The sequence below is a fragment of the Beta vulgaris genome, chromosome 3 (genome assembly GCF_026745355.1).
Source record: "Beta vulgaris subsp. vulgaris cultivar EL10 chromosome 3, EL10.2, whole genome shotgun sequence".
Taxonomy (NCBI): Eukaryota; Viridiplantae; Streptophyta; class Magnoliopsida; order Caryophyllales; family Amaranthaceae; genus Beta; species Beta vulgaris.
Window position 1 is genome coordinate 11,045,441 of NC_079204.1, and position 15,299 is coordinate 11,060,739.

Genomic DNA, 15,299 nt, shown 5'->3' on the forward strand with positions numbered 1-15,299 from the left:
CCTGGCCTGCCGCGCCGCCTTTCGGTGGTTTCAAGGTGTTGTTGCTCCTTTCACTTGTCTGTAATATGGTTTTAGACTTTTAATATTCTCAATTCTGTCAAACTGATTGTTAATTTCTGTGTGTTATTTATTTTATTTGCAAATTACAATGTTGCCTAAATTTTTTTTGTTAATTTCTGTGTTTTATTTGTTTTATTTGCAAATTACAATGTTGCCTAAATTTTTTTTTTGTTAATTTCTGTGTTTTCTGTGTATTTAATATTCTCAATTTTTTATTTTGTTTTATTATAATTTGTATTTTTTAAAGGGCTCCAATCTACCATTTTGCCTAGGGCCCCAAAAAGATCAGGACCGGGCCTGCATATTAAGTAAGGAGTCATCGGTCGATGATTGTGCTGGTGGAGTCCAAAATCTGATAACGGATGGAAGTGGTAGGAGAAGCGAATGTCGATCCCGTTCCGGACAACGAACAACGAACAGTGAACAATACCAACGAGCATCCATCGCTTGGGATTCTAGGCTCATCAGTTGTTGAAGAGTCACATTCATATGTGACTCATGACTCTCTCTCTCGAGAGTATTTGATGTTTCTCCTTTAGGTAGGAGAAACAGGGCATGCTGGAATCCACCTGATGTAACTAAAGTGCCGCCTGCAGATTTGAATTTTTCACGACAGATCATTGTCAAGCTAAAATGAGAGCTAAACATTATGAGCTCTCGAAAAAACCTCCGGCTTTGGGAACCGGAAAACACATATCCGAACCATAGAAACTGATCATTGCCTCGACCACAGTCACACTTCTCATCCTTTCTATTCACAGGATCCTTCATCAAAGAGTCCAAAAGGACTACATATTCTACGACTATATATACTATTACACCATCATATCTTATGCAACTGACAAACGTTTATTAACTGCCATAACCAACTCCTCTTACCAGCTTTATGAACTCTAGAAAAACAACTTATAATTGTTTCACGACTTACCACCCAAACTAAGAAAAGACCCAACACAGTGGTAGCTAACATAGACACTAGAGATGGCCAACAGGCGGGCCAGTCCAGCCCAGACCACCTCGTGGGCCGTGTGGGCTGGGCTAGATAAAGGCCAGTCCAGCCCATCTCGAAGCGTGAAATTGGTGGGTGGGTCGTGGGCCAGATTTCTTGAGCCCGGCCTACTAAAGCCCACTACTAAAACTGTCTAGTCCGGACCATGAAATTGGTCCAAACCGACCCATGAACTAGCCCAGCCCAATCCAAGTATATATTGAACCAAATTGTGTATATTTTAATCAAATTGTATATATTTTAATCAAATTGCATATATTACAATTCAATCAAATTTAAAAATAATGAAATTATTCATTAATATTAATATTTGTACATATTTTTAATTCATTTAAAAGATTTTATGTAACAATAATGAATAAATTTCAAAGATTAAATAATTTTGAAAAAAAAAATCTCATGCCGGCCTGTCAGCCCAGTCCAGCCACCAAACCCACGAATCGTGAAAACCGGTAACAGACTGGTGTGGGCCAAAAAATTTCAGCCCGCGGACAAGCCCGCCCAGCCCATCAATTTCACGATCCAGTCCTGGACCGTGAAATCTCATTCCAGCCTAATACGGCACACGGTTCGGCCCGTCCAGCCCGCACCAGTCGCCATCACTAATAGACACCATCAGACAAGTGGGGATAACAACCCTCGACCAACTAAGGGGGGAGACTCGACAGACTAACATGAACAAGGGAGGGGAAGAGGATGCCCAACTAGCGAAAAATCGGGGAGGGAGAGGGGAAAACCGATGCACAACCAGAGGAAGGGGAGGGGAGGCCCAATACACCAAGCTAAAACAGGGGAAGGGAGAGCAAGGGGAGGCCCAAACAAATGAAAAACAGGGAACGGGGTGGTGAAAGCCCGACACACAACTAGAGGAGGGGGAGGGGGAAGCCCAACGCGCAACTAGGGGAGGGGGAAGCCCGACGGGACTAGAGATGGCAATGGAGCTTGGACCCGTCCCAGATCCGTGGATCCAGATTCGTTTTGAAGGATCTGGATCTTAGCATTTTGGACCCTGCGGATCTGGGTCAGGTCCGGATCTCACACAAAAAAACGGATCTGGATCTTATGGAGAGGATCCAGATCCGACCCGCATATCCGTTTTTTATAGTTTGAATATTTTTAATTTTTAATTAGTAACTTAAGGCTACTGTTTATCTCATTCTTATCCAAGATTGAATCTTTTAAATGTTGGGATGTTGCTATATTGTATTTTGGTGAATGTTATAATAATTATATTATTTAGTGATAAAATATTGGCAATTGTTTGTACAATTTTTTGGGAAAACAGTCAGATCCAGATCCGTAGAACCGTGGATCTAGTGGATCCGGATCTGGGTATTGCCTTTTGCGATCCGTAGGATCCGGTTCAGATCTGGGTCTAGGCTCAAAAAACGGATCCGGATCTGGTACCACCCAAGAACCGATCTAGATCCGTCCCGTTGACATTCCTAGACGCGACTCAACTACGGGAGAAGGGTGGAAACCGACGAAACAAACCAAGGAAAAGAAACAGGGGTGGGGAGGACTAATCGACGAACAAGGGAGGGGGAACTTCGCGGCGAAGACGACGAAACCACGGGAAAGCCACAGAGGAGCAACGACGAGACCGAATCTAGAACCTTCGAGTCAGAACCGAAAATAAAAAAAAGGGGGGAAGGGCTCAACGGCCGTCGTGAGGGCGCGGAGGCGACTCAGGCGGTCGTCGAGCCCGAGGGTTTGACGGCTGAGGAAGCGCTTTGTTTTCGCCTAGGGTTTCGCTTAGAGAGAAATTCTGAGAAGAGTAAATGTTAGATTTTGAGATGGTGTCCATTTGTATGGAGTCATGACTCATGAGTTAGACAATATTCATGAATTCATGATTCATTAGGAATGTATTAGGCATAGGTATTTTTATGCTAGCTGTCTATATATGTCTTCTGCTTCAAGAAGAGGTCTTCTGCTTCAAGAAGAGTAGTTTATTTATGATTAATGAAAAGAGGTGGAAAAATGTTATTTTGGAGAATCTATCAATCTATATAATACTATAAAGCATTAAGGATTCTCTCATGTGTTAAGCGCAAATTGAATTGCTGATGTGTCAATCCTTTGTAAAATCTTTTACAATTTTTTGCCACGTGTATTTGTCTTTAAATATTTTTGTTATGCATTATTACTTTTTTTCGGCATATAATTGGAAAGCTATTTAAGAAATTGGGTCCGTTATAGAATGTAAATCAACTAAATTTAGGAATCGATTACCATTAATTAGGAATTACTTATGCATCATAAAACAGCCAAAAAAAATATGTCTCCTAAATCCGATATTTTAGGCACTAATTTTAAAAAAAACATATTCCCTAAATACGTATTTTAGGAACTAATTAAAATTCATATCCCCTAAATTCGATATTTTAGGTACTAATTATATATTTTGATACTAATTAAGAAATAAATTTGTAGTAAGAAATTGATATTTTAGGCACTACTTAAGGTATTACAACTATTTAAATGAATGATAAGTCGTTTTTATATATAGTTTTTAGATGCATTTAGGTTGCATTTTAGAGCATTTAGTTTCATATTTAGGTTCATTGTTGCATTATATTCTTAAGTTATGTTTTTTATTCCTATTCGGTATGTTTTCTTGTTTTTGATGAATTTCAGGCATTGAAGACTTATTTGGAGTATGATTGATTAATTCATTTTATTGATTATTTTTACCCCTATATTATAGTCATTTGAATATATATTATATTTATATATGAGTTTTTAATATGACTTTTACTAGTTCACGTTAATTTCTCGTATTTATTATATATATCTTATATTGGGCTTAATTAGTGTTTATTTATTTTATTATAAGTATTTGGCCTTAAGAAATATAGTCGATCTCAAGAACTTATATACAAGCAAGTAAGCCACGAGTCCCGAGCAAATACGAGAAGAAATACGAGCCTAATTCCACTACTGTTTAGACAAGTCGGCAAGATAAGCAAGCTGAAAGATTACTGTGTATCTGAAAAGAAGATACAGAGAGAGCATATGGAATATTAGAGATTGAGTTTTATTTTATTTCCTTAATTTAGCCTAAGGTTATGGGTTTATATTTTCCCCTAATTCTCTTCAACAGGAGGCGGAAGGTGACAGATTTCGCACAACACAAACAATAGTTTAGGGTTAGTTTAATTCAGCCTGTGTTGTTAAGTAATCCGCCGGTGACAGTGGCGATTATATACTACACTCGGTCTAATTTGCCTTTTGTTCTTTGTTACCAATTCAATTGCAAGATCCTGGTAATTTCGTTCCGTTCATCAATTCACCGCAATTTTCTTATTGTTTTTAATTGTCAATCTGTTTTAATTCTTTAGTTCTATGTTTGCCGCCAACTTTTATTGTCTGTTTAGATATTGCAATTGTTTGTTGTTGAACAAACTTTATCATTCGCTGGGTTGATTATCGCATTAGGCACTGATGTTCAATTCACTCTTAATTTGTCTTATTCCAATTCTATCATCACCCATCCCAGACAAATAAATGAGTTAGAAGAGATTAGAGCTGAAGCTTATGAAAGCTCTAGATTACACAAGGAAAGAGCGAAACTAATTCATGATAAGCATATTCACAGAAAGGACTTTGTTGCAGGTCAAAAAGTTCTGTTATATGACTCCAAGCTACATCTTTTCCCAGGTAAGTTAAGATCTCGTTGGACTGGTCCATATATTATTACTCATGTATTTCCTCATTGTGCAGTAGAGATCGAGAATCCTAATGGAGGGTCGCGTTTCAAAGTAAATGGTCAAAGGCTTAAACAATATCTTGAGTTGCCACAAGAGAACATGGAAGAAAATGTAGAGTGTTTGCTACTCTACGAACCTGAATACGATGATTAATGGAGCCTATGCAAGCTGCTTGGATGTACCTGAGCATCCAACCCGGGTAAATTCGTTCTTTGTTTTAATATTTTTTTTTTTTTTAATTTCATTTTAGTTCGACAATAAATAAAGTCTGCAACTATTGTTGTGTGTGTTCTATTTTCTTCTTTTCTCTTTACATTTAAGGCTTATATTGAGGCCAATGTAAGAACTAAGTGTGGGGGAGTGGCATAATTGCCAAAATTTTGAATTTTTGCTTATGTCTTGCTAAATATCTGCTGGAAGAATGGGAATTGTGATATGTTTGTGGTAGTATTTGCTGGAAGTAGCTTGTATTATGCTGGTTATGCTTGCTACAGGTTATTTAAAAATTATGATTTGTCAATTTTATGGGGAAGTGTTGCCGAAATTTCTGCAAATTAGGCCTCCATATTACTTTGTCTTAGCGTAATTTAACATACTTATGGTGCCTGTGCTGCTATCTTTTATTACTAGTGTTCTGCAATTTCATTATACTTTACCCATTAGAAATAAGAGTGCAAATAGCAAGTTAGCCACCTCTCCACCTCCTTAAAGGACTAACTATAAGATAGTTGACAATAGACTCTAACATTACAAAAAATTTCTTAAATTCTGTTTACTTAAATTATCAATAAAAAAAAAAGAAATGTTTTGAAGTTATGAACACGAAGACTTTATCTCTAGCAACTCCTAAATATACCTCAATAATGCTATGCTTATATGTAATCTAGCACACTATTTTATTGGCTTAGATGCGGGGTATGGAGGAAAGATTTATAATTTAATCTACTTAACTAGTACCTCTTACTTTCCTTGGTGACTTTTTCACTGCTCTTGGTTACTGGAGAATTACTTGACTTTGTTGAAGAAACGAGAGAACAATGGTTTGAAAAAAAAAAAAAGGTGGATTAGTAATCCCTAAAGGTGAGATGTTGAACCATTGTAAAAACAGAGTGATATCAATCAGTTCTTGAAATAAAAGAACTTGGAAGAGCAAATTAAAAAGCCTAAAAAGCAAAGCAAAAAGCAAAGTATCGAGTACTCCTTTGAGACCAATGGGTGGCAACTGCAATGTCATATGAGAAGGAACGATCCATGTATGGGTACTAAGTACTAATGTACAGGAAAGTAAAAGGGGAATCAACTGAAACACTAATCAAGTCTGACTAAAGTACCTCGTATTCGAACGTCAACACACTTTCACTTGAGCACCTAGATTACTGATGAGATCAAACTAATTAATTCTCAAGGTTGTTGGAGTATAAATGTTCTTTTGTGTTCATAGCTTGCTAACCTAACACTAACAAAATGATTTTCATGACTTGCAAGCTAGTGTTCTGAAAAAAAAAAAAAAAAATGTTTTAGTCTATTGTTGAATTATTGTTAGTTTGTCACTTCTAAGGTTTGGTGGATAATTATTGTTTATATATAAGTTGCACTTGGTTAAATTTATATTTTGCTCGAGGACGATCAAAGACTAAGTGTGGGGAGTTTGATTAATTCATTTTATTGATTATTTTTACCCCTATATTATAGTCTTTGAATATATATATATTTATATATGAGTTTTTAATATGACTTTTACTAGTTCACTTAATTTCTCGTATTTATTATATATATCTTATATTGGGCTTAATTATGTTTATTTATTTTATTTAGGTATTTGGCCTTAAGAAATATAGTCGATCTCAAGAACTTATATACAAGCAAGTAAGCCACGAGTCCCGAGCAAATACGAGAAGAAATACGAGCCTAATTCCACTACTGTTTAGACAAGTCGGCAAGATAAGCAAGCTGAAAGATTACTGTGTATCTGAAAAGAAGATACAGAGAGAGCATATGGAATATTAGAGATTGAGTTTTATTTTATTTCCTTATTTGCCTAAGGTTATGGGTTTATATTTTCCAATCCTCTTCAACACAGGAGCGGAAGGGACAGATTTCGCACAACACAAACAAAGTTAGGGTAGTTTAATTCAGCCTGTGTTGTTAAGTAATCCGCCGGTGACAGTGGCGATTATATACTACACTCGGTCTAATTTGCCTTTTGTTCTTTGTTACCAATTCAATTGCAAGATCCTGGTAATTTCGTTCCGTTCATCAATTCACCGCAATTTTCTTATTGTTTTTAATTGTCAATCTGTTTAATTTCTTTAGTTCTATGTTTGCCGCCAACTTTTATTGTCTGTTTAGATATTGCAATTGTTTGTTGTTGAACAAACTTTATCATTCGCTGGTTGATTATCGCATTAGGCACTGATTTTCAATTCACTCTTAATTTGTCTTATTCCAATTCTATCATCACCCATCCCAGTCAAATATATTTTCTTTCTAATATCTTAGTTTAGTACTACCTCCGTTTCTTTTTAATTGTTACACTTTGACATTTTACACTATTCACAAATTGACTTTGACCCTCGTTTGTGATTTATACGTGAATAAAAACATAGTCATGTGGATCTTGTTAGATTCGTATTAGTATGTATTTTATTAATATGTAGTTTTTATATTTTTTACAAATACAAAATTAGAGATATAAGGCTCAAAGTAGTGCATCGACATGCGTGAAAAGTGTAAGTGTAACAATTAAAAGAAACGGAGGTAGTATTTGATAAGTTTTGTCTTAGCTTCTGTCATATTTTAATTAGTTTTGTTGCTTTTTATTGATGATGTTAGATTGCCTTTGCCATGTTAGTACTCATACGTTTTTTTTGAATTACAGTAGGATTAGTAGCATTAGCATTATTTCTTCATAATACTTCATATATTGATATTTTTAGTCTTATTGCTAGTTAGTTTGCTTTAATTACGTGCTTTAGCTTCATCTACTATTCTGCTTCTAGCAATTTTAAGTAACTCTAAGTGGCTAAATTCATATAATTAAGTGGGTAATACGATTTAATAACAATATCCTTGTGGGTTCGACCGTATTTGCTAGTGATACTATATTGTACACCGTGCACTTCTGCGGTATTAGTTTCTATTCATACAAGTTTTTGGCGCCGTTGCGGGGATGTTGTGTATTGAGTTATATTACCTACTTGATTTAAGTCATCGTTTGTTTGCGTGAATTCTAGCTCTATTACTTATTACTTTGCATATTATCTCAATTAAATTTTATTCTAATCTGTTTCATTTCATATTCTGTGTTATTTTCTTTTTCTTAAAAAAAAAAAAAATTTGGTTTAATTTGTGCCACTTTGCTTTATTTAGTTTATGAAAGTTTGGAGTACCGATCCTAAAACCTTTCGCTTATTTAGTACCAAACTGGATCAAGACTTAGATAATTTTTTAGTGACTTAAGAAACGATAACATGGGAGATGAGACACCCCCTCTACCTTAAATGACATCTTTTATCCCGCTAGGTCCTCTAACCATCTTGTTTTGTACTTCCTGCTATACGTGGTAATGTTAATTTTGAGCTTAAACATCACAATATTGTCCTACTCCCTAAGTTTTCTGGTGTTGAAGATCCCTATTTGTTTCTTAGAGAATTCGATGAAATTTGTGCTACAATGCAGTACCCTGGGGTAACTAATGATGGTCTAAGATTAAGGGCTATTCCTTTTGCTCTTAAAACTGATGCTAAAAAATGGATGTATGGTCTTCCACCTAATTCAATTGACTCATGGGATGCTTTTGTATTTGTCTTTCTTAAAAAATATTTTCCAATGGTAAGACTGTAAGACTTAGGAATAATATAACACAATTCATTCAACTAGAACGTGAAAGTTTCTGGAAATATTTAGACAGATTTAGGATTTACTTGCTCAATGTCCTCAGCATGGATTTGAAAAATCCCGTTTGTGTCAAATGGTGTATGAAGGGTTAGATCTAACTCTAGAACTATGCTTGAATCTATGTGTCAGGGGAATTTCTTGGGTAAAACTATTGATGAAGCATGGGAATTTTAGAAGATTTAGCTGATAAGACTTTGCAATGGGAGACCACTAGAGCTGATAGTAGTAGCCTTCCTGCCAAGATTTCTAGTGCTAAAGGTGGTTTGTATAATGTCTCAGATAACACGTATCTTGAGTCTAGTCTCACTTTGTTAGAAAATCAGTTAAAAGGGTTATCTGTCCCACAATCCCAAGCTCACCAAATTGCATCTTTGTCCTGTACTCATTGCCATGGTTTAGATCATATTTCAAATGCTTGCCCATACATTGCTCCACAAAGTTATAATAATATAGAACAAGCTAATATGGCCTTCCAACGACCTAGGAATGACCCATACTTTAATACCTATAATCCAGGTTGGCGTAATCACCCTAACTTCTCTTGGAGTCAAGGTCAACACTTAGGAGGCTCTAGTAGTCAAGTGGGAAATTATACAAACAGTTCAATGCCTCAATCTTCTATGTTTCCAAATCAGAATTTTCAAGGTAATCCAAGGCCACCAATTTCCCAAACACAACCTCCTCCTGGATATTCTGAAACTGATAAGAAGATAAGTAGTTTAGAAAGAACTCTTAAAACATTAACGGACACTGTTGCTCAGTTAGTTTCTCAGAACAGAGAGAAAGGAACATTCCCTAGTCAACCTGAAATTAATCCTAGGAATATGAATTCTAATTCACAAGTTCAAAATGATAATTTGAAAAGAGTTAATGAATTCTGTGATTTCTTTACGATCAGGTAAACAAGTTGATAATAACATAGGTGACATATCTGATGATGCTCTTAATCCTTCTTCTTCTACTTCTATACCTAGTTTGCCTTCCATAACTAGTGAGAAAAAGAGTAACAGTGAACCTGCCACTGACAATTCAGAAAAATCTAGTAAAAAGAGGCTAATGAAACTGATAAAAACAAGTATGTACCTACTGTTAGTGACCAGATTTACAAGCCTAAAGCACCTTTTCCTCATAGGCTCACTAAAAAGAAAGATGAAGGTCAATTTGAAAAGATAAGGGAAACGTTTTCACAAGTTAAAATTAATATTCCTCTTCTTGATGCCATTAACAAATGCCACCTTACGCCAAATTCCTAAAAGAATTATGCACACAAAGAGAGCCACTAACGTACCTAAGAAAGCATTCTTAGCTTCTAATGTGAGTTCTATTATTTCAAATCAGATTCCAGTGAAGTATAAAGATCCTGGCTGCCCTACTATTTCTATTGTTATAGGCGATAAAACCATTCATAGAGCACTCTTAGACTTAGGTGCTAGTGTCAATCTGCTACCACTTGTCGTTTATGAGCAACTTGGCTTAGGTGAACTGAAACCCACTAAGGTAACCCTTCAATTAGCTGATAGATCTGTTAAGGTACCTAAGGGAGTGGTGGAAGATGTTCTAATTAAGGTAGGTGAATTTATTTTTCCTGTAGATTTTGTTGTTCTTGAAACTGAATACATTCCCAATCCTGAAAATCAAATTCCAGTCATCTTAGGACGACCTTTCTTAGCTACTTCAATGCATTGATTAATTGTCGTAATGGTATGATGAAAATCTCTTTTGGAAACATGACAGTAGATCTCAACATATTTAATCTCTTTAAACAACCATCAGATGAGGAGTATTATGATACAGTTAATTGGTTACACGCATATCCTACTGGTGTAGATGATGTTGAGTCAGTACACATTAAGTCTTCAGATTCAGACCATGAAACTCTTCTGTTATCTAACTCTAATGAGTCTGCAAGTCCTGTTTTGTCTTCTCTACCTGCTGCCCCTGAGTCTACTCCCTCTTTAGAGCTTAAACCACTTCCCGAGTCTTTGAAATATGCTTTCCTAGGACAAAATACAGCTCCCAGTCATTATTGCGTCTGATTTAGATGATTTGCAAGAGACTAAACTGATGGAAATGCTTAAAAAGTACAAGAATGCTATAGGATGGAGTCTTAGTGATATAAAAGGGATTAGTCCTTCTATTGTTCAACATAAGATTCACCTTGAAGAACATGCTAAACCCCATAGAGACCATCAAAGACGTTTGAATCCTACATTACAAGAAGTAGTAAAGAAAGAAGTAATTAAGTGGTTAGATCACGGAATAATTTATCCAATCTCTGATAGTGAGTGGGTGAGTCCGTGCAAGTTGTTCCTAAAAAGACCGGTATCACTGTGGTTAAGAATGATAAAAATGAGTTAGTTCCTACAAGGGTCCAATCTGGTTGGCGAGTTTGCATAGATTATAGAAAACTTAATGCGGCTACTAGGAAAGACCATTTTCCGCTTCCATTTATGGACCAAATGCTTGAAAGACTAGCTGGACATAGTTATTACTGTTTTCTTGACGGATATTCTGGTTACACTCAAGTTTCTATTGCTCCCGAAGACCAAGATAAGACCACCTTTACTTGTCCTTTCGGCACATATGCTTTTCGAAAAATGCCTTTTGGTTTATGTAATGCGCCTGCAACCTTTCAGCGATGTATGATCTCTTTATTTTCTGATATGATTGAGCAATGTATTGAAATATTCATGGATGATTTTTCTGTGTTTGGTAATTCATTTGAAAATTGCTTAGCTAATTTATCTAAGGTCTTAGAAAGATGTATTGAGAAAAATTTAGTTCTGAACTGGGAGAAATGTCATTTTATGGTTAAGAAAGGTATAGTGCTTGGTCATATTGTGTCAAATGATGGTATAGAAGTTGACAAAGCCAAAATTGATTTGATTTCTAACTTGCTACCTCCCTCTTCTGTTAAAGATGTCCGGTCATTCTTAGGCCATGCAGGGTTTTATAGACGATTTATAAAAGACTTCAGTAAGATCGCTAAACCCTTGTCTCAATTACTAGCTAAGGATGTTCCTTTTAATTTTTCTACTGAATGTTTAGAAGCTTTTAACAAGCTGAAAAGTGCATTAACTTCTGCTCCTATTCTTCATCCTCCTAGTTGGGGTGAACCCTTTGAACTTATGTGTGATGCATCTGATTATGCAGTAGGTGTTGTGTTAGGACAGCGAGTTGATAAGAAACCTCATGTAATATATTATGCTAGCCACACTTTAAATGAGGCACAACTTAATTATACAGTGACTGAAAAAGAGTTTCTTGCTATTGTCTTTGCTTTTGAAAAGTTTAGATCATATTTGATTGGTTCTCATGTTATTGTTTATAGTGATCATGCTGCCATAAGATATCTTCTGAATAAAAAAGATGCTAAGCCTAGACTACTTAGGTGGATTTTGCTTTTACAAGAATTTGATTGTGAAATTAAGGATAGAAAAGGTTCTGATAATCCTGTAGCAGATCATTTGTCTCGTATACTTGATAAGCAAAGTGAATCTCTTATTTCTGAGTGTTTTCCTGATGAGCAACTTTTTATGGTGCAAGCTGAACCATGGTATGCTGACATAGTTAATTATTTAGTGACCAGAGAGTTGCCATCCCATTGGAATAAGCATGATAAATCTCGCTTTCTGTCATATGTGAAGTATTTTATTTGGGATGATCCTTATTTATTTAAATATTTGCCTGATCAGATTATTAGAGATGTGTCCCCGATTCTAAAATTCAGAGTGTTCTTTCTTTTTGCCATGATCAAGCTTGTGGGGGACATTTCAGTGGTAAGAAAACAGCAGCTAAAGTTCTTCAATCGGGTCTATATTGGCCTACTTTATTTAAAGATGCTCATGTTTATTGCAAAAACTGTTCTAGGTGTCAACAATTAGGAAAGATTACTAGAAGCGATATGATGCCTTTAATTCCAATCATTGTTGTCGAAGTGTTTGATATTTGGGGTATAGACTTTATGGGCCCCTTTCCCTCGTCTTTTGGTAATGAATACATCCTTCTTGCTGTAGATTATGTATCAAAATGGGTAGAAGCTATAGCTACTAGGAGTAATGGAAGCCAAGTGGTCGTGAGATTCCTTAGGGACAATATTTTTGCTAGATTTGGTATGCCTAGGGCTATAATTAGTGATCGTGGTACTCACTTTACAAATCGCAGTTTTGAGGCATTATTAAAAAAATATTCGATTGTTCATAGGCTAGCTACTCCATATCACCCTCAAACGAGCGGTCAAGTTGAGGTTTCAAATAGGCAAATCAAGCAAATTTTAGAGAAAACAGTGCATAAAAATCGCAAGGATTGGTCTGATAAACTTATTGATGCTCTGTGGGCATATAGGACAGCTTATAAGACCCCATTAGGTATGTCTCCTTATAGAGTAGTGTATGGTAAAGCCTGCCATTTACCAGTAGAGTTGAACACCTTGCGTTATGGGCAATTAAGATGCTAAATACGCGATTAGATGCTGCTGGTGGTGTGAGAAAGTTACAAATAAATGAGTTAGAAGAGATTAGAGCTGAAGCTTATGAAAGCTCTAGATTACACAAGGAAAGAGCGAAACAATTCATGATAAGCATATTCACAGAAAGGACTTTGTTGCAGGTCAAAAAGTTCTGTTATATGACTCCAAGCTACATCTTTTCCCAGGTAAGTTAAGATCTCGTTGGACTGGTCCATATATTATTACTCATGTATTTCCTCATGGTGCAGTAGAGATCGAGAATCCTAATGGAGGGTCGCGTTTCAAAGTAAATGGTCAAAGGCTTAAACAATATCTTGAGTTGCCACAAGAGAACATGGAAGAAAATGTAGAGTGTTTGCTACTCTACGAACCTGAATACGATGATTAATGGAGCCTATGCAAGCTGCTTGGATGTACCTGAGCATCCAACCCGGGTAAATTCGTTCTTTGTTTTAATATTTTTTTTTTTTTTTAATTTCATTTTTAGTTCGACAATAAATAAAGTCTGCAACTATTGTGTGTGTGTTCTATTTTCTTCTTTTCTCTTTACATTTAAGGCTTATATTGAGGCCAATGTAAGAACTAAGTGTGGGGGAGTGGCATAATTGCCAAAATTTTGAATTTTTGCTTATGTCTTGCTAAATATCTGCTGGAAGAATGGGAATTGTGATATGTTTGTGGTAGTATTTGCTGGAAGTAGCTTGTATTATGCTGGTTATGCTTGCTACAGGTTATTTAAAAATTATGATTTGTCAATTTTATGGGGAAGTGTTGCCGAAATTTCTGCAAATTAGGCCTCCATATTACTTTGTCTTAGCGTAATTTAACATACTTATGGGTGCCTGCTGCTGCTATCTTTTATTACTAGTGTTCTGCAATTTCATTATACTTTACCCATTAGAAATAAGAGTGCAAATAGCAAGTTAGCCACCTCTCCACCTCCTTAAAGGACTAACTAGTAAGATAGTTGACAATAGACTCTAACATTACAAAAAATTTCTTAAATTCTGTTTACTTAAATTATCAATAAAAAAAAAAAGAAATGTTTTTGAAGTTATGAACACGAAGACTTTATCTCTAGCAACTCCTAAATATACCTTAATAATGCTATGCTTATATGTAATCTAGCACACTATTTTTATTGGCTTAGATGCGGGGTATGGAGGAAAGACTTTTATAATTTAATCTACTTAACTAGTACCTCTTACTTTCCTTGGTGACTTTTTCACTGCTCTTGGTTACTGGAGAATTACTTGACTTTGTTGAAGAAACGAGAGAACAATGGTTTGAAAAAAAAAAAAAGGATTAGTAATCCCTAAAGGTGAGATGTTGAACCATTGTAAAAACAGAGTGATATCAATCAGTTCTTGAAATAAAAGAACTTGGAAGAGCAAATTAAAAACCTAAAAAGCAAAGCAAAAAGCAAAGTATCGAGTACTCCTTTGAGACCAATGGGTGGCAACTGCAATGTCATATGAGAAGGAACGATCCATGTATGGGTACTAAGTACTAATGTACAGGAAAGTAAAAGGGGGAATCAACTGAAACACTAATCAAGTCTGACTAAAGTACCTCGTATTCGAACGTCAACACACTTTCACTTGAGCACCTAGATTACTGATGAGATCAAACTAATTAATTCTCAAGGTTGTTGGAGTATAAATGTTCTTTTGTGTTCATAGCTTGCTAACCTAACACTAACAAAATGATTTTCATGACTTGCAAGCTAGTGTTCTGAAAAAAAAAAAAAAAAAATGTTTTAGTCTATTGTTGAATTATTGTTAGTTTGGTCACTTCTGAGGTTTGGTGGATAATTATTGTTTATATATAAGTTGCACTTGGTTAAATTTTATATTTTGCTCGAGGACGATCAAAGACTAAGTGTGGGGGAGTTTGATTAATTCATTTTATTGATTATTTTTACCCCTATATTATAGTCATTTGAATATATATTATATTTATATATGAGTTTTTAATATGACTTTTACTAGTTCACGTTAATTTCTCGTATTTATTATATATATCTTATATTGGGCTTAATTAGTGTTTATTTATTTTATTATAGGTATTTGGCCTTAAGAAATATAGTCGATCTCAAGAACTTATATACAAGCAAGTAAGCCACGAGTCCCGAGCAAATACGAGAAGAAAT

General features: G+C 35.5%; 1 protein-coding gene and 1 non-coding gene across 2 annotated transcripts; one reads left to right on the forward strand and one right to left on the reverse strand.

The window, feature by feature from the left end:
- Positions 1-8,624: 8,624 nt before the first annotated feature.
- Positions 8,625-8,730, reverse strand: LOC125496138 (small nucleolar RNA R71). Its single transcript, XR_007272840.2, has one exon. It is a non-coding gene; the product is annotated as a small nucleolar RNA R71 (small nucleolar RNA).
- On the forward strand, positions 8,725-9,730 carry LOC130590889 (uncharacterized). Its single transcript, XM_057393577.1, has one exon. It carries the CDS (start codon positions 8,841-8,843, stop codon positions 9,579-9,581), a length of 741 nt encoding a protein of 246 aa, XP_057249560.1. The 5' UTR covers positions 8,725-8,840; the 3' UTR covers positions 9,582-9,730.
- The last annotated feature ends 5,569 nt before the right edge of the window (positions 9,731-15,299 follow it).

Excerpts from the sequence above, each read along its gene's own strand:
- LOC130590889 (XM_057393577.1), top strand. The coding sequence starts at position 8,841 with ATGGGAATTTTAGAAGATTTAGCTGATAAGACTTTGCAATGGGAGACC.